At 40.8% G+C, this 20,036-nt stretch overlaps 1 protein-coding gene across 1 annotated transcript in view; it reads left to right on the top strand.

The window, feature by feature from the left end:
* The first annotated feature begins 261 nt into the window (after positions 1-261).
* Positions 262-20,036, top strand: part of fbn3 (fibrillin 3) — an 87,014-nt gene continuing 67,239 nt past the window's right edge. Inside the window, exons 1-4 of the mRNA XM_084723422.1 lie at positions 262-394; positions 4,802-5,126; positions 15,672-15,754; positions 15,920-16,021. Coding sequence (XP_084579548.1) covers positions 4,948-5,126; positions 15,672-15,754; positions 15,920-16,021 — 364 coding nt within the window. The 5' untranslated portion in view covers positions 262-394; positions 4,802-4,947. The remainder of the gene's footprint in view (positions 395-4,801; positions 5,127-15,671; positions 15,755-15,919; positions 16,022-20,036) is intronic.

Genomic DNA, 20,036 nt, shown 5'->3' with positions numbered 1-20,036 from the left:
TGCAAATGTTGCTCAGCAGTCATCAAAGATTATTTACTCTGGTGAGACTCTTATCTCATCACTGAGGTTTAGCCCGAAGGAGTGCTTTTTTTTTTTTTGCAGAGTGATGATAGTGAAGCCATGTTGGCCACAGTGTGAAGGTTTAGCTGCTTGGCCCCTGTTATAACAGGAGTCTTGAGGAATGTGGGTTTGTCCTGCAGTCCGTTACTACCCCCTCTCTCCCTCTGTCTCTGCCTCACTCTTGTGTCCCCTCCCCTCTCCCAAACAGGGCATTTCCCTAACTTTTCTCTTTTTCTCACAAGGCTATAGTTCAATATTCCATTCTGGGGCACATATCCTGTCTCAAATTCCGACTCTGGGCTCCTCGACGCCAAGGCGCTCCGACTGTTGCAAGGTATTGTGTGCATTAGTGATCTCTTGACTGCAGTACCATCAAGTTATCAATGCCTTTGATTGTGACTATTGTTGGAGAAGCCCGTTGTTTCACGGGGGGATTATCTCTTTATGCACGTCTGTCTGATGGTTAGGGATAAAATCTCAAGATTAAAATGCAGAAACGGGGATTAAAGGTTTAACAGTTGCTTTTAAACGGGTGAAGGTCGGGAGTTGCACTTTTTACCGGCTTTTTGAGAATCTGCAAGGGGAAAAAAAAAAAAAAAGTCCGACAGGGTAGTCACGTTTTTACAGTTTGATTGGTCGCTCTGTTTGAATTTTCATACGTGGGGATAAGTTTTCCTGGCAAGCAAAGTGGAATAAAAAGGCTGTTTCCCCATGTGGGATTAACTTGTGTTGAGCGGACAGGAGCTGATGTTGCGTTTTTTTTCTCCATTCATAAAGTTGCGGTGACATGAGTGCTGCAATAACGTGAAAAAACTATATTTGTCTTTCTGTCAACATGCAACAGGCTGCTTCAGAGGCTTTTTAAGCCTGGCAGATGCAACTTTTTGCGTATCTCTCGTGGACCTGACGTGTGTCTGCGGTGATTTTCAGTAAACTTATCTACTTTTGCATCACTTACAGTAACATTTCTCTAGGAATATAAAGTTGTGCTTTGATGTTTTACCCCTCAAATCTATTAGAATAAAAATGCTGCCATGTAGAGCCAGACTTAAAGGACATGTTGCGCTTTGATTATGAAATGATTCATTAACAAAGCAGGATGGATGCTTTACCTGCCTTATTTTGACAGCACGGTTGGAGAAGAGCTCAGCAAAGCTCACACTCGGTAATTGATCAAGCATTTCTTTTGTTCGGCATTGATCCCGCCTCCAGTCACTTCTCTTACTGCAAAGCAGCTGGAAGCAACTTTTTTTTTTTTTTTTGGGCCAGTTTAAGTGGAAAAAAATCTTTTGAACTATTAAGTTTATTGATATTAGTTTAACACTGAAGTAAGGCTGTAACAGTTATTTTCATTGTTGATCTATTAGTTGTTTGGTCTATAAAGTGACAGAAAATGGTGAAAAATGTCAATCAGGGTCTCCCAAAACCCAAGATCAGGTTTAGAGTCTGGAATCAGAGAATTTTGAGTTGTTTTTCCTATTAATCAATTATCAAAATAGACTTAATCGGTTAATTGTTGCATTTTTACATAGGAGTTATGATAGGCCACCAGAAAGTAGTTGTTACAGGTAAATATATCAGGCACATAATACTTTTGTGTCTACACCTAAAAAAAGAACATTATAGGGTTGGGCAATATATCGGTATTATATCAATGTCATGATATGAGATGAGATAGCTTAGATTTCAGATATTGCTATCCTGTGATCTGACATTAGTGTTGTTTTTACACTACATTACACTAATGTGATGTAATTTGATGTGTTCACATTTTGTGAATTCACAAACAGTCATTTCTACAATATTGTTGCAATATTGATAAATATTGACATTGAGGTATTAAGTGAAAATATCATGATATTTGATATTCCATATTGCGTAGCCCTTGAACACTATAAAATTTGGAATAATTATCCAACGGGTGATTATATTAACACCAGTATCTCTTCATTTCTGTGACTTCCTGTCTAGTCCCTGTCTTGCCAACCACTTTTCTCTGCATGCCTGAGTGCGTGCACTGCTCATCCATCTCTCATCATCCATTAAAATTTATCTGAGTCAGTGGGATGCTGAGCCATATTTATTTTCTTGCCTTTGTCCAGGCCAGATCTATAATGTGGTTGGACTCCTGGCTGGAGGGCTCCGGGAGACTGGGTCTGCTGAGGTTATATATCACCAGGGGCCCACAGTTCACTCTTAAACCTGTGGTCTATAATGAGGTGGAGAAGAGAAAATAAACCCCACGGCTGTCCAATTCAGTTGGACTCTGGATGATTCAGTTTAATATACCCTAATGCATTTAGAACAGGCTTGTAAGACTATATGTTCGAGGGTTCGCAAATCCAAAGTAATTTGATTAAGACATCCAGACTCCATAAATCACATAATGAAAAATAATTGGAGTAATTTAATTTTGTGCCTTAATGGATGAGTAATTGGTCTTTCTTAGCATTTTAATGTCCCCACTCTTTGCTCAGATTGTGGTATGTGTGATAGAGAAAGTACATTTGGAGTTGATTGATCATCTTTACCTCACCATACACCTCTTTTCCACCAACCTCCCCCTACTCTGTCTCTCTGGCTCCCTCTAGGCACAAGGCTATGATTTAGAGCAGTAGTGATTCCTAACCTTTTGGCTTGTGACCTCTAAAACGAAGCAACATCTATTTATGACCCCTTGTCACAGTTTGCATGTATGAAATACTAGTGATGTTCCCCTCTTCGAACTTTTAAACATAAGTAGTATCTACAGAACTAAAGACATACATGTATGCAGGATTTCCACAGTAAAAAGTAAAGTTAAAGAGAAAAGTCAGAAAAGCTAAGGATAACTTGTGCAGCAAATTCATGTTTTCCATGTTTTTTCTTATTTCCTAAATTGATAATATATATCTTGCAAAATTTTTAGGGACGCACAGCCATTGTGCTTAAAGCACTTCAGTCTTATTGTGGTAAAGAGGCTTCTTTATTGTGCAGTGGTCCACAGGACAAGAACAAAATCACTATTTAAACAGTTTCTTTGACTTTATATGATACTAATCCTTATAAACATACCCTTCAATCACAATAAACATTTAATATTCAACAGCGCTAGATCTTTGACTCTGAACATGTCTCTCTAATCAGTTTATGAGTTTCCTCTGTGTAGTCTGCAGTCAGTACATACAGTATTTGGTGTCTGTGGAGTGATAAACCACTCATGAGGCTGCTTTGAAGTGCAGTATAGTGAAAACAGATTGCTAGAAGCCAGGATTTAAGTGTCTTTTCTATTTCCTTGCATATTCTTCTTTATTCACCCTCAACCTCATATGTTTTCTCTTTTCTTGATATAACCACCAAGCATGTCACAAACAAAAAAATCAAATCAGTGGGTAATTCCATCACAGACCATTTTCATGGAGAGTTGTACGGTGTCCTGTTCGCAATGTTTCTAAGGTTGGAACATGTATGAGAATGATTTAAGGGTAAAATTGTTTTGGTCTGTTAGTTTAATGATTCCCAACCAGTGGAACTTGTACCCCAGGGGATACTCCTGTGGTTCCAGGAGGTATGAGGAAAGCTCAACTAATTGACTAGTTAAGTTACAATAACCAGTAAATTGAGTCAGTTGTAACACATTGCATCATGTTTTGCAGATTGAGAGTGCATGAAAACTAGTCACTGAGTCAGTAGTCTGATTCACTGGATGTAAACAGTGGGTATAAGCCATGGATGTATATATTATGAACAGGATTCCAGACGCAAAGATGGCACCTTAATAAGACCGGCTTCCCTGGCACATACACCAAGAAAGTTTTGTTGCCTCCAGCTGTACTTCAGCAGTATGCACCCCATTGAATATGCACATTAGTGTTTCTTCCACTGGCCCCATGGTTCCCCCTCTGCCCGTAGATATTGTGTTGACATGTATTTTTAAATTGCTTCTTTTGGTTCTAGGAAATTTTTACAAATATACAACCTTGTGAAGTCAGCTGAAATAGTTTGCTAAATGATGAAAAATAGTTGAAATAGCTACCTAAACTGTTGAAATAGTAAAGTAACTGATAAGCAGTTGGAATACAAAGCTAAGAGTCATAAATAATCTTTGAAATTGTTAGCTACAATTGATAATTGTTATTGAAATAGTTCCCTCAAAGTAATACATTAACAGCTGAAATATGTAGCTAAAAGTAGCCTAATGAAAAACAGTTGAAATATGGAGCTAAAGATAATAAATGAAGAGATGAAGAGGTTAGCAAAAAGTAATAGATAAACAGTAATAGGCAAATGATTGAAGTAGTCAGCTAGTGTTAGCTAAAAGTAATGGAAACATTAAAAAACGTCAAGCCTTGGAGCGCCCCAACACCTCAGTTGGTAGAGCTTGTGCCCCGTGTGCTGAGTCTGGTTTGACTCTCACTTGTGGCCCATTTGCTGTGTGTCATCCCCTCTCTCTCTCTACCCCTTTTCCTGTCATATCTTTAGCTGTCTCAAGGCAAAAAAAGGCAAAATGCCCCAAAAATTATCTTTGAATTAAAAAAACATCCAGCCTAAAATGCAAACTGGACCAAAACAACCTAAATACTGATGATTTAACGGTTTATAATCATTTAAACTGATCACACTTGAAACATGACAAGTGGTGCTGATGAGGGGGACCTCACCTCTCCAGTTTTGACTTGTATGAATTTATATAGTAATTTTGATCAATCCCTTTAGGTTTCACGTGTTTCTTAGCTTTCATCTTCTTTCTTTCTCTGTCCAGCCCCTACTCTGGAGTGCACATCAGGACTTGGTCTGGATCCAGGTCTAGATCCCTCTGCTCATCCTGGGTCCATACGGCGATCAGAGAATCAGGAAGTGAGCAGTAAAACGGAAGTGCTACGGTTGGAGGGATAGCCAGACCGACCAATGGGATCACGGAAGCTGGCTCGGGTGCTGCTGGGATGGGCAGCGGTGTGTCTTTCGGTGGTCCATGCGGCCAGCAGTCAAACTGGGGATGGACCATTCCAAGCTAGCCGATTCACCGGCACTGTGGACCAGAGAGAGGTGCAGCGGGTTCGACGCCGTGGCCAGGAGACACTGAGAGGGTAGGGATGAGTATTTGTGTGTGAGTCACTGTCGCTGGTGCAGCAATGCATAATACAGTTTGGTTCTGATTTTATTCATGTAGACTGTAGAAACATTCACAAAAGGAGTGCCGAAGAAAAGTACATTAAGTTTGCAACTCAGAACATTTGTAGCTGTATCTGGAGAAGGTTTAAAATATAAATGGCTTTCCCCCTCTCTGCTTTCCTGGCAGCTCTCTTTCAACTGCTGTGCTTTCTGGGCTGAGGCCAAGCTCGCCTTATACCAAATTATGCTGCTGAATACTACCACATTGTTTTCTCAAAAACAGCACATGTTCGACCTTAACAGGCTGCTTGCTAGACTGAAATCCCCAAGTGTATTTACAGCAAATTGACATTTTCATGGGAAAGGCAGGAAAAAGCAGCTTTCTATACATCTCATGCGGGGATGATGAGTGAAAAACATGACCTAAATTCCCCTGAGAGTATTAGTTAAGCTGGAGAAAGTAGTTCAGGACTGCTGTGGGGAGATTGTTTTAAGTTGAGGCAGCCAACAGGGAAACCGGTGTGTGGGGGTACGTATATGAACATACATGCATGCATATGTGTGTGTTTTTAAAGGTGCTGTTCATTTGAGTGTCCGTATGTGGGGAGTATCCAGTGTAATGAACTTCAGAGATCACATCACCTCTCACCAGCTGCAACCCCCCCTCCTCCTCATCCCCCTGCGTGTTCGCACTCATACAGTTAAACTTTCGCTTTGTTACCTAAACACCACAAATCTGGGTGTGCGGTGTATGTCAGCGCAGCCAAGAAGAGTTTCACTGTTTTTTTATGCCATTTCTTGAAAAACAAAGGATGTTTTGTTGGGGACTGTTTTCAGTGTCTGCATCAGTTATTCCAATCAGACTCCCATCTGTCCCAGCTTATGGTTCCCTCAGTGCCAAGCCACAGGAAATGAGGTATTCGTATCACCCGAGGGGGGTATGAAAAGGGGCATTTGTTTCACTGCTGTAGGTGACAAAGCAGCACAAGGAATAACAGGGAAAGTATGAAAGAAAGAGATCATGAGGGAAAGAAAGATGAGGTGGAGAAGAAATAGTGAGAGAGATAGAGAGAAGTAACTAAACTGAACTGTATTCACTTGTGGCTTATTAATAGAACAGGGTAAAGCTCACATGGCGTCACAGAACTGGTGTTTTCTTTAAAAACATATTCAGCGATGGCTCCTGCTGCGTAATAGAAATAGATTTGTCTGGCTTGTCACTCATCTTGGTTAATATGGAAGGCATTACTACAAGTTAAATAAAGAAAATCGTGCCCCCTCTGCATGTAGACATATTAAAAAGGAGACATTTTATACATACAGTTTGAGCGAGCATTCTAGTCCTTTAATGTTTCGACTCTGTTGTCCATTGTACTGCTCACAGCCAGAGGTTTGGACTCGGGTCACATGACTTGGGCTCAAGTCAAACTCATGTCACACATTTGATGGCTTCAGACTGAATCAAAAAAGACTTCCAACCCGACTTGGTCTTTTAACACCAATGACTCGTGACTTCACTTGGACTTGAGCCTTTTCACTAGAAAATACTTGAAACCTTCCCCCAAACCCAGAGATTCAAAAGTATGTTATTTAATGAGCGTGCCGTGAATCAGTTCATTTCCCGAATCAACTAATGTTAACACTATTCATTCCCAGAATGATGACACTTAATTCTCCAGATCAGACTCCACATCCACTCTGTCTGAACCAATCCGACAGCACGCAATCCAAGCAGAGAACCACGAAGAATGTTACATTACTGATGTCCAGCTGGAAAAAATAATTTCAAAAATAATTTTGTTTGCATACTAAAACTATGTGGTGCTCAACAAGAAAAGAATTGCAGTATTCAAAACGTGCAGGACAGAACTTCCAACCTCCTTCGGACTTTAGAAATGTCGTTGTTTAATTCCAACTCATTCTGTGTGATGTAAAGCCAAAGCTCACAATGTATGCGTTCACACTGAACAGTCCAGTCATCAAGCCACAACCTGAGTGATATCACTGTATGTGTAAAATATAAAATAAACAGCTTGTCAGCCCCTGCAGACCATTATGTTTAATAGCAGTTGTCAATAAAGATTTGTTCGAACGCTCCAAAGTACTGTGCAAGAGCCTGACAACGGCTGACCAAAATGTCTAACATGTCAGAAATTCATCTGAACATTGAACGGCCATTTGGGAGCAGTTGATTGGTCGTCACTCCCCCTGTACGCTGCGCAGCAAACAACACGTAATGAAGCTGAAATTTGGTCCGACCCTAAAATGAGTCAGCAATGGGCTCACGCTGTACAGTCTATGCCAAGCTTTACTTTATGATCTGTTTATGACTTTAAACTCAAAGTCTAAGACTTGGGACTTGCCAGTCTTAACTGTTGACTTGCGCGCAAAGACTTCAGACTTATTCGTGTCTTGCAAAACAGTGACTTGGTCCCAACTCTGACCACAGCCACTACGACAGACGTGTCCCGTTTCATGTATCAAGTGTTCATTGAACCACAAATCAGATGACTGGCACTGAACTACAACACATTAAATATCTGATCGGACTGAACAATAATTCACATTCACAGTTTGTCTAACAGCCAGAGGAGAGAGTGAAGAAAGCAGGAGGCCTTGCACAATAGCTTATTATTCCCATCGAATAGTGTGTGATTTCATGAGAACATGCAACAAAAGCCTGCAGACTTTTTCCATTACATTGTTAAAGTTCTGGAAACACTACTGTGTTAGGAATGAAAGGCCCATGTAGTGATAGCTCTATGTATTGAAGTAAATAGGTAATGACATTATAGAGCATCTCTGAAAGACAGGGCATGTTAAGGCTAAAAAGCTCTGTTTGCATGCTGGGCTTCAGGCCAGCATGAGTACCACAAACCAGACTTATTTGACAAAATGTTCGACATCTTTTTGATTATTTTTATTAGATTTCTAGGTGTTGCCTGGTAACTGTCACTTGAAATGTTTTAGTGCCTCACATGTGCTGAGACAGGCTGGCCAAAACAAATAGGTCTAATGTGTTGACTTTATTTTCAGTTACTGTTTGAGTATTCCTGGATAAAAACAATCATAGTACCTCGGAGTTCGGGTAAAATTAGTCATCTACATGTGGTCATGTTACATCTAACCCCCTCTGGACAGAAGCCGTAGGGTGAAGAAATCACATTTGTGATGACTGAGTAAGTGTTTTGGCCGTTGACAAGGCTTTGTGTAATGACGGCCAAATGTTTCACACACAGGAGTTTTACTACAACTCATTCACGCCAACAAACTACAATACATGCAACCCAAAGCTTGCGTCTTACTGTATCGAAATGGTTTCATCAAAGAATTGCAGCAATCACTGTGGACTGTTAGTAAGTCCGTATGGGTTTCACAGATTCTCTGTGTGGGAGATGGAGGGAGGTTAGTATAATGATGGTCATTACGCTGGCCTTGGGCTGGGGCGCAGTGTTTATTTGCTGGCTACAGCTCCATATCCCCTGGTCTGTCTCTGGTAGCGCTGGGTCTGATGCTGACTGACTCTGATTTATTGGCTCCCACTGCAGCCTGGCATCGGTCCACTCAAAGGCGGTATCTGATCAGACCTTTAGGTTGGCTGGATGGCTAGCTGGCAGGTCTGCTTCACTCGGTGGGTGATTGACCGTCTGGTCGGTAGAATGAAAGAAGGATAGTGTTAGACAGAGACAGAGAGTCTTTGCTTTTGATTTCTCTCTCATGCTTTCAAAGAGTTGAATATTTATAGTTTAATAAGATCTCTTGTATGTTAGAGTTAAAGAATCCAGCCAAATTCGTTTTTTTTTTAGTAGCCACCCACCTTATTAACTTACTCCAGCTTGGCCCAGCTTTACCCAGCTCTGCCGAGGGGAGACGCCTTGGATGCTGGCGAAGTTGGCAGACAGTCAGCCCCGGCCCAAAGCAGAGAATTACATTCAGCCTCCTGAAGTCCCTTCCAGGATAATGTCAATACCACCCTGATGGCCTGGATGGGGTTCTTTATTTGCTGTCTGCCGAATTTGAAGGAGAATAAGAGAATTTCCCCATTTTGGAAGTCACAGGGCAAACATCTTTACCTCAGACCAACAGAATTTGAGAGGACAGAGGAAGGAATAAAGCTGGAGAAGAATTTATATTCGGGATGAGTGAACAATTGCCAGTTTCCCTTTCAGTTTTATGTGCCATTTTAGGTCCCATTTTAGGTTTTTATGTGTCTGCATTTTATACCTACTGTATGTGCAGGCTAAGACTGAGCTGTAAAGACGGGATTATCTGGGACAGCTGATTGGCATGTGGTCTGTTCATAAAGTGCTTTCTACTTAACGTCAGCCCGTATGAAAAGAGTCCACCATCGTTTTATTTACTACATTGAACATCTCCGCACATATCGACATACACACACAGATTTTGAAATCACACACATAAAGTCATGAGCTTATTCTTGTGCAGGGCTGTATTTGATTTACAATTTCTTACTACTACGTCTAAAGGACACGTCATTATAGCTGATCACAAACAATATTAGCTTTGCCGCAAATCAATCAGGTTAAAAGAGAAATCTGTAAAATATAAACTGTACTAAATCATAAAATGACCTTGATATGTCATCAGAGATTAGGGAAACATACTAAGTTGAAATACTTGCTTCTCCCACAACAACGCTACAGCCAGAATGTTCTCCTCTGAAATTTCCATTCAGGTCTGGAACGTCTGTTTCTATTTTTCATGTTTCATGATGTTTATTAGGGTTCAAATGAATGCCAAATGTTCGCAGAATGAGTAAATGTTTGTTTGTGACTCGTAAGAAATGATTAATAATCTTTTAGAAGGAGCAGATGTTTATAACGGTTAAATCAAGCAATTTGTTAATAAAGTCTGGCAGGAGGTCACTGAACTCCCACTCCAGAGTGCATATTTTTGGAGCAGTGGGCTTTTGTTTTCAGGATAACGGGCTTAACTTTACATTTACGGACAACTGACAGAGTTATAAACAGCTGATCGACTTATAGTGTAGGACATAGGTTCTTCCAGTCTGCATATGACCTGATTTCAAGGAGAATCCGATCTGATGGCAGACATATAGAAATAGCCATTCTTCTCGCTGATGGTCTTGTTTGCTTATGTATGTCATATAGACACATCAGTGGCAAATTGTTTCATCCTAAGCAGTTAAAAAAAACTCCATGTAGTACATTTAAACAGAACAATAAACAAACATCCCCTCTGGGGTTGCGTGGTAGACCACAGTTTAAGTTTCTGTGCTATACAGCTCTCATCACACCACACCCCTTCAGTATTCAGTGATTTACTGTAGTTTTGTAAGTGCCCGTCCCTGTTACACTGCCAACAATCTCTCACTCATTCCCTCTTTATCTCTGTTTCTCAGTACAATTCAATTTCAGGTCTTTAAAGGCAGGCATTTCCACCTATATCTCCCTTTTCTCTTCTTCTGTCTCTCCTCCCTGCTTTCACAATTTCTTTTCTCTCCTCCCTCTGTTTCTGTTTTGGGTCAGTTTCTATACGCTACATTCCCTTATCATCCCCACCCCTAGATCTGATAGTGGAGCAACAGGCCCAGGTGTAGCTAGAGGCAGCAATACGTAAGAGCTTTGCTGAGGGGGGTCAGATAGCGGGCAGATGACCTTTGACCTATGACCAGCACACTGACACACATATGGACACAGACACCTGACCTGGGGCCTTAGCAACTGTGAACTTAAGGTCTGCATCTTTATGGAAACAGACCGTCTGTCGTCATTTTCCATGCCTGCCCGCTGCTGCCCTTCCTTGTAGGTCAGTGGAGGCCGGCTGCTCTGAACTGCTTTAACCTTTGACCCTGTGGATTCCTGCGAGAGAAGAGGACCCTCAGGCTACAGCTGTATAAGTTGATGATTTTGCAGTTTCTAAATTTATAACACAAACTCTTTTTTAAAAACTCAAAGAACAAAAAAAAACCCCTCAAATACTTCAATACAGAATGACAAAGAATCTATGAAGAAAATGTGTCTGCTGTATATTTTCATGATTAATTGATTGATTGATATGTTTCTGATTTATGTTCGGTAACTCTCAGAGATCATCAACAGTTTTTTTCAGTAGTTCACAATTTATCGATTATTTCATTCATCATTCGTTGCAGCTCTACAAAAAAAGAATGGCACAACAGTTTAATTAGTTAAAAACAATACTGTTTTGTCCCTAAAATGACAGACAAGAGTGAAAAATAGCAATTAAAATTCCCCAGAGGCCGATGTGTTTGTATTGCAACAGTTCAAAACCCAAAAATCTTCACTTTACTATCTTATATGACAAAAACAAGCACATTTAAAAAGGTGAAACCAGGGAACATTTGGCATATTTACTGAAAAAAAAAATGACAAAGCAATTAATTAATTCTCAAAATAGTTTAGTGTAGATCAATTTTCCATAGATGGATTAATTGTTTCAACTGGAAAACTAATTGGCTGAGTTCTTGAAACCACAAGATAAGCAGATTGTGGTACCACACATACCATGTAGCTATTTGGCCTCTTCCACGTCCAAGAATCTCTATGAAACTGCCTCCCCTTTCAACTTTGAACTCTGACTACAGTATCCGACTTCCCTTCATTCTTCATATTTCCCCTTAGATGAGGTGGCAGCCATTTTCCTTTTATTACTATTAATGGCAGTTAACGAGCGATCTGCGGCCCGGGAGGCAACTTCAAAGAGTTAATCTCCTTTAGATTGAGCCCTGAGAACAGTAGGACATTTCAATATTGAGGAAAACCCCTGGGGCGTAAACTCCTTTTTTTTTTTATGGCTGTCTTTCATTCTGTTTTACTTCAGTTCATCCTCTAAAGCCTCCTCTCTGTGATAGGAGAGCAGGCCCTGACCTGGAGGAAAGACAGAGAGAGAGTTAGAGGAAGAATAACAAACCAGAGCACCTCAGGGTCAGACCCTATAATCCTTCTTATATTGACATCCCTAAGGTCTGTAACAGTGGAAAATCTTTAACGCTTTGTGGAGAAACAGATCAGGGAAGAAGTCGGGCTCACTGCTCATTAGGCGTTGGAATGCCGATGTCTCGCTCGATGCATTTCTGCATTTTTTCTCTTTGGTTTGTATGTTTTCCCCAGAAATTCAACCCCCACCAAGGGTCTGGCCTCTTCTTGCTTATGCTGCTTTCTCCTTTGTTTCCATATCTCTTTTTTCCGCTCCCACTCCTCCTCCTGCTTCCTCCTCTTCTCAACATAAACTTGTTTTGTTTTCCCTCCCACTGATCCCCTGTTCCTTTCCCACCGTCCCGTTCGCCATTCCTCTCACTCTCCCTTCACACTTTCTCTGTAAAACCCTCATGTTTCAGTTTCCCCCAAAAGAATCCACTGCACTTGTCTTTTCTCCACTTCCTGTTTTATTTTTGTCTTCCTTTTTTGTCTGACCACCAATTCTACCTACGTAAATATCTCTCGTCTGCCTGCCCACCTGTTTGTCTGTCTCTCTGTCTCCCTGTGCCATCTGGTAATGTGTTTGGAGGTGTGCTCTTGCTCTCCATCCATCAGAGATTCAAACCCCAGCTGTCATCTCCCTGGTGACAGCCTGGGGTTACTACGGATACCGTCTGGTGAGGAGGAGAGGAAGGTCATCTGTTTCATGCAGGAGGAACTTGAGAAGTTCATCAGAACTAACACTTAATTTCCAACTTAAGCTCTGGTCTTCTAATCTCTTGGTTTACACTGCTTAACCGACTAAAAGATGCATATATCTGTTCTAGTTTGTTGGCAAGCAAAAATTTCATGTTGAATTTTTCTTACTTTAGCCCTCTAGATGTATTTCTTTTGATTTCACTGCAGCACTAAAATGATTAATCAATTAAAGGAGAAATATGTCATATATTTACTGTGCTAAATCATAAAATGACCATATTTTTATCAGAGATCAAGGAAACATGCTAAGTTGAAATACCAACTTCTCCATCAACAACACTACAGCCAGCATGTTCTCCTCTGAAATTTCCATTCTGGTTTTTGTTTTGGTCACACTGCCTGTTTTATGTTAATTCTCTTTACATAGAGCTCAAATTAATAACGAATGTTCATTGAAGGAGTTACTGTCTGTTTATGAGTTGTAAGAAATCATTAATATTCTTGTAGAAGGAGTAGCTGCTTATAACTGCAGTGGTTCTTTTGTTTTCTGGCTTAACTTTACATTTACACATAACTGACAGTTAAAAACACCTGATCATCGTACAGTGTAGGACTCGTGGTCGCTTGTCAGTGTCAAAATATAATGTTATAACTCGTCTTGCGCTTGTTTAAGTTCATTCATTCATTCAAATTCCGTTTATGGCTCGTGATTTCGACAACAGTACTCATTTTTAAATGCTTGGTTCTTACATATTGCTCATTTAATCTCTTAATCCACAGAAAATGTACTGAAAACAATATTGACAGGGTTAATTAATTAAGGGAGTAGTTCAACACTACAGGAATAATGACTTTGTGGAGTCTCTGCTGGTTGTCTGGCAAATAGTCACAGTTAAGAAAGTCAGTCACACAAAGTCCTGTAAAATGGTGAGTTTCATTTTTACACTTCAAACAAAACAAACAAAATAGAAAATATTAATTTGTTACCTTTAGAGACCCCAGGCTAAGTTTTTACCCCAGTCCTAGTCTTTATGCTAAGCTAAACTAAGCTGAACTAAGCTAACTGGCTTCTGGTTCCTGCTACATGTATTGGATAAAAAAAAAAAAATAATGAGCATTTTCCCTAACATGTCAGATTATTCCTTTAAGTCATTCAACAAGCAAAAATACAAAACAGCCGCTGATTCCAGCCCGGAAATGGAAATGGATTAACTTAGCAATGTAGAGATCTCACTGTTAACTCTGAAAAATTGTGACCAGCAGTATCCACTATTTTAGTCATTATATATTAACAATTAGCTGGAAAAAATCATGGGAGGTGACTAAAAATTACATGCAGTTTTAGGGAAACTGAGGTGAAGTTGTGTCAGCTTTTGCCCCCACAGTGTAATATTTTAGGAAAACGAATCAAAATTGAAATGTAATAAAGATCAGTTGAGGCGTACCACTCAGCCTTTGAAAACAGTTGTAAAATCTCCTCTTTGGCTCTGGAGGGAGTTCAGAAAGTTAAAAAAAACAGATGATGTCATAGTGATATCATCAGATTTGAATATTTGACAGAAAACCTATAAAAACCCTATAAATTACAAATAGAAAATTTGTGAGGTCACAGTTTGAAAGATGAGGGCTTTTAAAAGGCAGAGTTAGTATAATGAAACAGGCTAATGAGTTGCATCATGGGAAATGTCACACTCTCAGCTCAGCAAAATTTGTCTCTTGCATGTCTCTAAACTTTAAGTGCAAATACAAATCCCTGGTGTGTCCATGGCTTGATGAGATGTTGTCTAATTTTACTAGTCCTTGGTCACTGTAGAAAAACACCGCGTAATCTAGCGTTACGTTAAACAGTCATAAATTACGTCCTGAGGGCAAAAATGGTCTAGACTAAAGAGATGTGATCCCTGTGGCAAATGACTTTACCATGAGCATGTGGATCAGGATTTATCCCAATTTACCAAGCTGTGGTCCCTTGAGTCTTAGTCATGCCATCAGCAAATGCAAGAAACAAACCACCAACGCAGATGATCATGGATATACCCGTCATCATACGCTTTGAAAGGTCACCAAGGATATCATTAGCGCCACCACATTGCATTGTTGGAAACCCTTCAGCTTGTTAAACAGCTTTATGCAGCGTCTTGGGGTGCACACACTGACTCACGCACCCTTCCTCAAGTTTTTTGATTGATGCATGTTGTTTTTTTTACTCAATTTCTAACTAAACTGAGTTATAAGTAGGTGTGTAATTATTCACGGAAGATAAAAACTGAAGTGTTCTTTGCATTAGCTCGGAGGGCAGCTGCAGACCTCGGTCCTGCTGCATGTTTTTGTGTGTTTGTTCGTGTGCGTGCAGCAGCCAGGCATCTCTAGATGTGGTTAAGCCATCTCCTCAGAGGAAAACTTTGTGGCTAACCTGTCAGGCCAATCAAGCACTCTATAAGCTGTGATGACTCTTACATCTGTCAGGCGGGGTCAGAGGTCGCTGCAGGCGCTCCACCAATAAGAGTCAGAGCTGAGAAAGAGATGGAGGGAGGGGGGGCAGCGCTGGATATTTGCCAGAAAACAGGACAGCCAGGCATGGAATTTGGGAGAAAGGAGGACTTTATACATCCTGTCCGCCTTGAATGAAAACAAAAATGCTCCTCTTCATGTTGTAGGCCCCCTCGCATTTCCTTCCCCTCCTCCTCTTCTCTCTGAAAATACCTCCATCCATCACTCGAGGAGGCTTTGTATCAAAGTTTGTTTTGTTTATTCTGAAAGCAGAGGCCATGCAGGTCCCGGGCAGCTTGGAAAATAACTTATATCTTTGTGTATTTGTTTAGGGATTTTGCTAAAATATGTTTGGGAGGTCTGGGTGAGCACTGAGTTTGTTTGTTCTTTCTTTCTTGTCTCTGTCAGACCCAATGTGTGTGGCTCTCGCTTCCATTCATACTGCTGTCCGGGCTGGAAGACCCTGCCAGGAGGGAACCAGTGTATCGTCCGTAAGTCCCTCCACCCTTTAATCCTCTTTAGTGTGATACCACATGATACTGCCCAGTGGAAAAGAAAACAAATAGGCGTGGGATAATTCTGTTTGTTTCATCGTGTATGGCAGAAGACATGAAAATGAATGAGCCAAATAAATTCTTTCCTTTTGTTCTCTCCAGCAATCTGCAGGAATTCATGTGGCGATGGCTTCTGTTCCAGACCCAACATGTGTACCTGTTCAAGTGGCCAGCTCTCTCCCAGCTGTGGAACAGGAGGAGGAGGTCAGTAACATATTTACATACAGTAAACAGTGAAGCTTCATCAAACCCCATTAATAAGGTTGGGACAGACAAATGGAATTAAAGCAAGACAAAAGCTATTTGATCCATTACAAGACATTTATATGACGGTTTTTTGTTCAAGGACATTGACTTTTGGGGATCAGTCCACCAACCCTACAGGGGCTGAAACAGTTGGTCAGTTATTTGATTAGTCAATCGACACCAAACATGTAGAGTTATTTTTCCAGCAAAAACACCAAATAGTCCCCAGTATCAGCATCTAAGGTTGTATTTGCATTAGTCCAGATGAAATGGCATGTCAAGAGTACCTAGCTTTAAGTTTGAGAGGAATTTGATTCATATTTTGTTTTACAGGATGAAAACATGAATGGATTTTTTTTTTTTGGCATATATTGATAAATAGATACACAATATGACCGGAGATGTGATCTTAAAGGGTTAAAGTGGCATTTTTCATTTAATCTTGACTTTAAATATAAGGCTCCAACCAACAGCCTGCTAGCTCAATTCAGCATAAAGACTGGAAACAGGGAGAAACAGCTAGTCTGGCTCTGTCCAAAGATAGCAAAGGTGTCTACCAGCACCTCTAAATGGCTGGGAGCAGCAACTTCCTGGAGACTTTGCTTGTTGCCTGGCAACTGCTCCTAGCCAAAAAATAGTCTGGTACATAACTCTTCATAAAATGGTGAATTGTAGTTTCTACACTTTGGTTTTTGTTTGAGTGGAACAAAAGAGATTTAATGTGTTAATTAATGAGCTTTAAAGCTCATCTAGACAGAGCCACATTAACTGCCCCCCCCACCCCCTCTTTCCAGTCTTTGTGCTAAGCTAAGCTAACTGGCTGTAGCTTTATTTTTGCTGGACAGATACAAGAGTGGTATTGAGCTTTTAATCTAACTCTCTACCAGAAAGTGAACAAGCGTGTTTCCAAGAAAAACTACTGTTCTAAAAGCCAACTTTCTCTAACGACCTGAGCTGCAGCAGATACTCATCAGTCTTGTGAAATTCAGACAGACAATAATGAAATTCCGAAACACAAGACTCCTTTTTCCATCAATGTAAGACCAATTTCTGAATCCTGTAGACACCTCAAGCAGCAGGACTGCATAGTTGTTATAGAGACCCAGACTGAAGCATTTGGCCAATCGGTCAAATTATTTGATTCCTTACTGTACAACAGTATTGTTATTCTTCTGACTGACCTTGAGCCTGACTTCACTTTACTGTGTGATTCTGCAAAGTGGCCCAAACTACTGATTAAATGATATCGCTTGTTACACTGAGCAGTTTCAGTTCCAAGTTTTCCAATTGCTTGTCTATTTTCCAAATGTAATGGTTCCACCCTCCTCTCATGGGAGCCAGAGCAGGACTGTAGTCAGTGTAATAGTAGCATATAGAGTCCCAGGCCTGCTCTGCAGCCTGCAGGTCACAGGGTTTGTCAGGATTAAAGCAGGGAGTCTGGCTGCTCCAGCTCAGTCTGCTGGGCTTAGTTACAGACCACTCAGGATGTGTGTGTGTGTGTGTGAGTTTGGAGTGGAGCAAGGTGTTTAACTGCACCCCCAGAGTGTGTGAAATCACGTTTGTCTTAGTGAGATTAGTGCAGTGTGTGCAGGGTTTAAATATGAAGTTAATATGTGCCGGACATGCAGAAAACACTGTCGTTAAGCGGCACTTTGGGAGCATGTGAAGTATGTGTCGATGTGTGTATTAAGTAGCGTGCAATATGTTCAGCTTCACTGCTTCAGTCGGGCCAAAATCAGCTCGTCAGTCACGCCTGGGCCCTGCCAGACCCTTTACACATGCTCACATTCCATTGAGCCCACTAACACACACGTTTTGACTCACGGATATACACAGACACTCATGCTCTTATACAAAAAGACACACTCAGCGAGCATCAGTTGGCTGTGACCCAGAAGTGTAAAACAGGATCTGTTCCAGCCATAAGTAAGGTCGACCCTTAGAGGAAGGGCATGGAGGGTGGGGTGGAGAAAAACAGCCCCTGACCTGTATGGCAGGATACGCACAGATCTCCTGCAGAGTCAGTGCTTTGGCGAGAGCTATGAAGTCATATTCCTGAGGGGCAGGAATGGCGCGAGAAAGCAAGGTGATAAATTAGAGTGAGAGCTTAGCAGAGCTGGACCAAAATGATAGTCAGAGTCTGAGATTCTCAGCCTTCCCCAGCAGGGATTTATGGTGGCTTTTGTGCAGGTTTACAGGCAGTGGAGACACTGGGAAGAAACTACTGAGATAGTGTATGATCTGAACAACCAGAGACAGTTTTATTGTTCTGTGATTAATAAATGGCGAATATGTTTTAGAGTGCTGTTAAAGGGAAACTTCAGACTATTTTAAGTGGGGTTAAATAAGGTACTTACCAATAGTCAGTGTTATTTACAGTAGGTTGGGGCCAGTACACCCCCAGTTTGTAGAGGCAGGAAGCTAAGCAATGTACAGGGTCAGCAGGAAAACGGCTTTACCTTGCCATCAGACAGCCTTTTCAAATGGGAAACCATGTTTATATAGGGCAAGTGTCACCTTCACCAAACCAACCAGACGCCATGGCAAAATCATCAATTTTAACTTGCAGAACACAAGTGTTGCTGGTCTAAAGCTGCCTCAATCGATTAGTTTGTTTGTGTTATTGTGTGACTTTGGTGAAGCTGAACTAACCCTTTAAATATCTGAAGTCAGACAATAACACAAATGAACTAACTGATCAAGGCAGTGGTACACCAGGATTTTGCTTATATAATTGTGGATTCCCATTGGAAAAGGCTATCTGAGAGCAAGTTAAAGCGGTTAAAATATTCTATGTATAGCATACATTTAAACTGATATCTTTTAGGTTGGTCTTTTTTTGGTGGCAACAATATGGCGTTCTGCTCACCCTGTTCACAGCATTGCCTAGTTTCCTACTCCTGCTGCTTCTCAAAACTGGGGGCATGTTGACTGCCTTCTACTGTAGGTAATGAAAGGCTCAGCAATAAGGATTGCCCACTTACCCAGGGCAAGTAAAATGCCATGTCAGCCAAGCCAGCTAACTTGCCTTACAGGGCAAGTTGTAAAAAAATAGTTATTTTGATTCACATCATTCAGCCTAATCATTAAAGTAATCTTCATGCAAAAATGACAGAAAATGCTGTTTTCAGCATCTCAAATAAGAAAATGTCCTGCTTTTCTCTATTTATTATCATATTAAACTGAATATCCCCAGTTATGGACTGACAAAACAAGAGATTTAAGTCACCTTGGATTTTGAGCAACCGGGATGGATATTTGCAGCCCTAGATCAAACATGACAATTAACTTCAGTCTTTGCTGATATCTGATAACTGCTAATAAATATGCCAATTTGTACATGGGCGTGCAACATTAACATTGAACCTTGTAATATACTAGCTATGGTTAAGTACCTCATACTACCCCACTTTGAATAATCTGAACTATTCCTTTAAGATTGTATCACTGTGAATGACCCTCTCTGGCCTTCCTGGCAGCTTTCGTTAAAGTCAGAGGTCAAACAGCTTTATGACCTGAGATTAACATAACGGCCATCAGTGAATGCAGAATGCTGTGGAGTGACCCCGGGTAACCGTGGAGATCACCTTATTTGGTAAACGCTATTTGGTCTCAAACATGAAGGTATAATTGTACTAAAGCAACTATAAATTCCCTCACCGACCTGCATATAACTAATCCCAAAATCTGACTAAATCTTTGTTATATTTGGGTTAGATGTTTCCAGTTGTTTTTATTCGAATTCCCACAGAGCCATACTCACTGTTTGAGGTGTGTTTAACATATTACTAAGTTGAAAACTGTTTTCACAGCATTTATCAGTCTCGGAGGCTCCAGGCCGTGCCAAGGGAAGGCAAGCACTCCTCATCGTAGATCTTGTCTCCCCAAATGTGCTAACTCCCAAATTCAGCTTTTGGAGAGCGTCCACCATTTAACAGGATAATTCAGTGCAGTTGGAAACAAATTGCAGCTC

This window comes from Lutjanus erythropterus, chromosome 7, assembly GCF_056507025.1.
Source record: "Lutjanus erythropterus isolate fLutEry1 chromosome 7, fLutEry1.hap2, whole genome shotgun sequence".
NCBI lineage: Eukaryota > Metazoa > Chordata > Actinopteri > Lutjaniformes > Lutjanidae > Lutjanus > Lutjanus erythropterus.
Note: the sequence above shows the minus strand (reverse complement) of the source record. Positions and strands in the feature narration are given on the sequence as shown.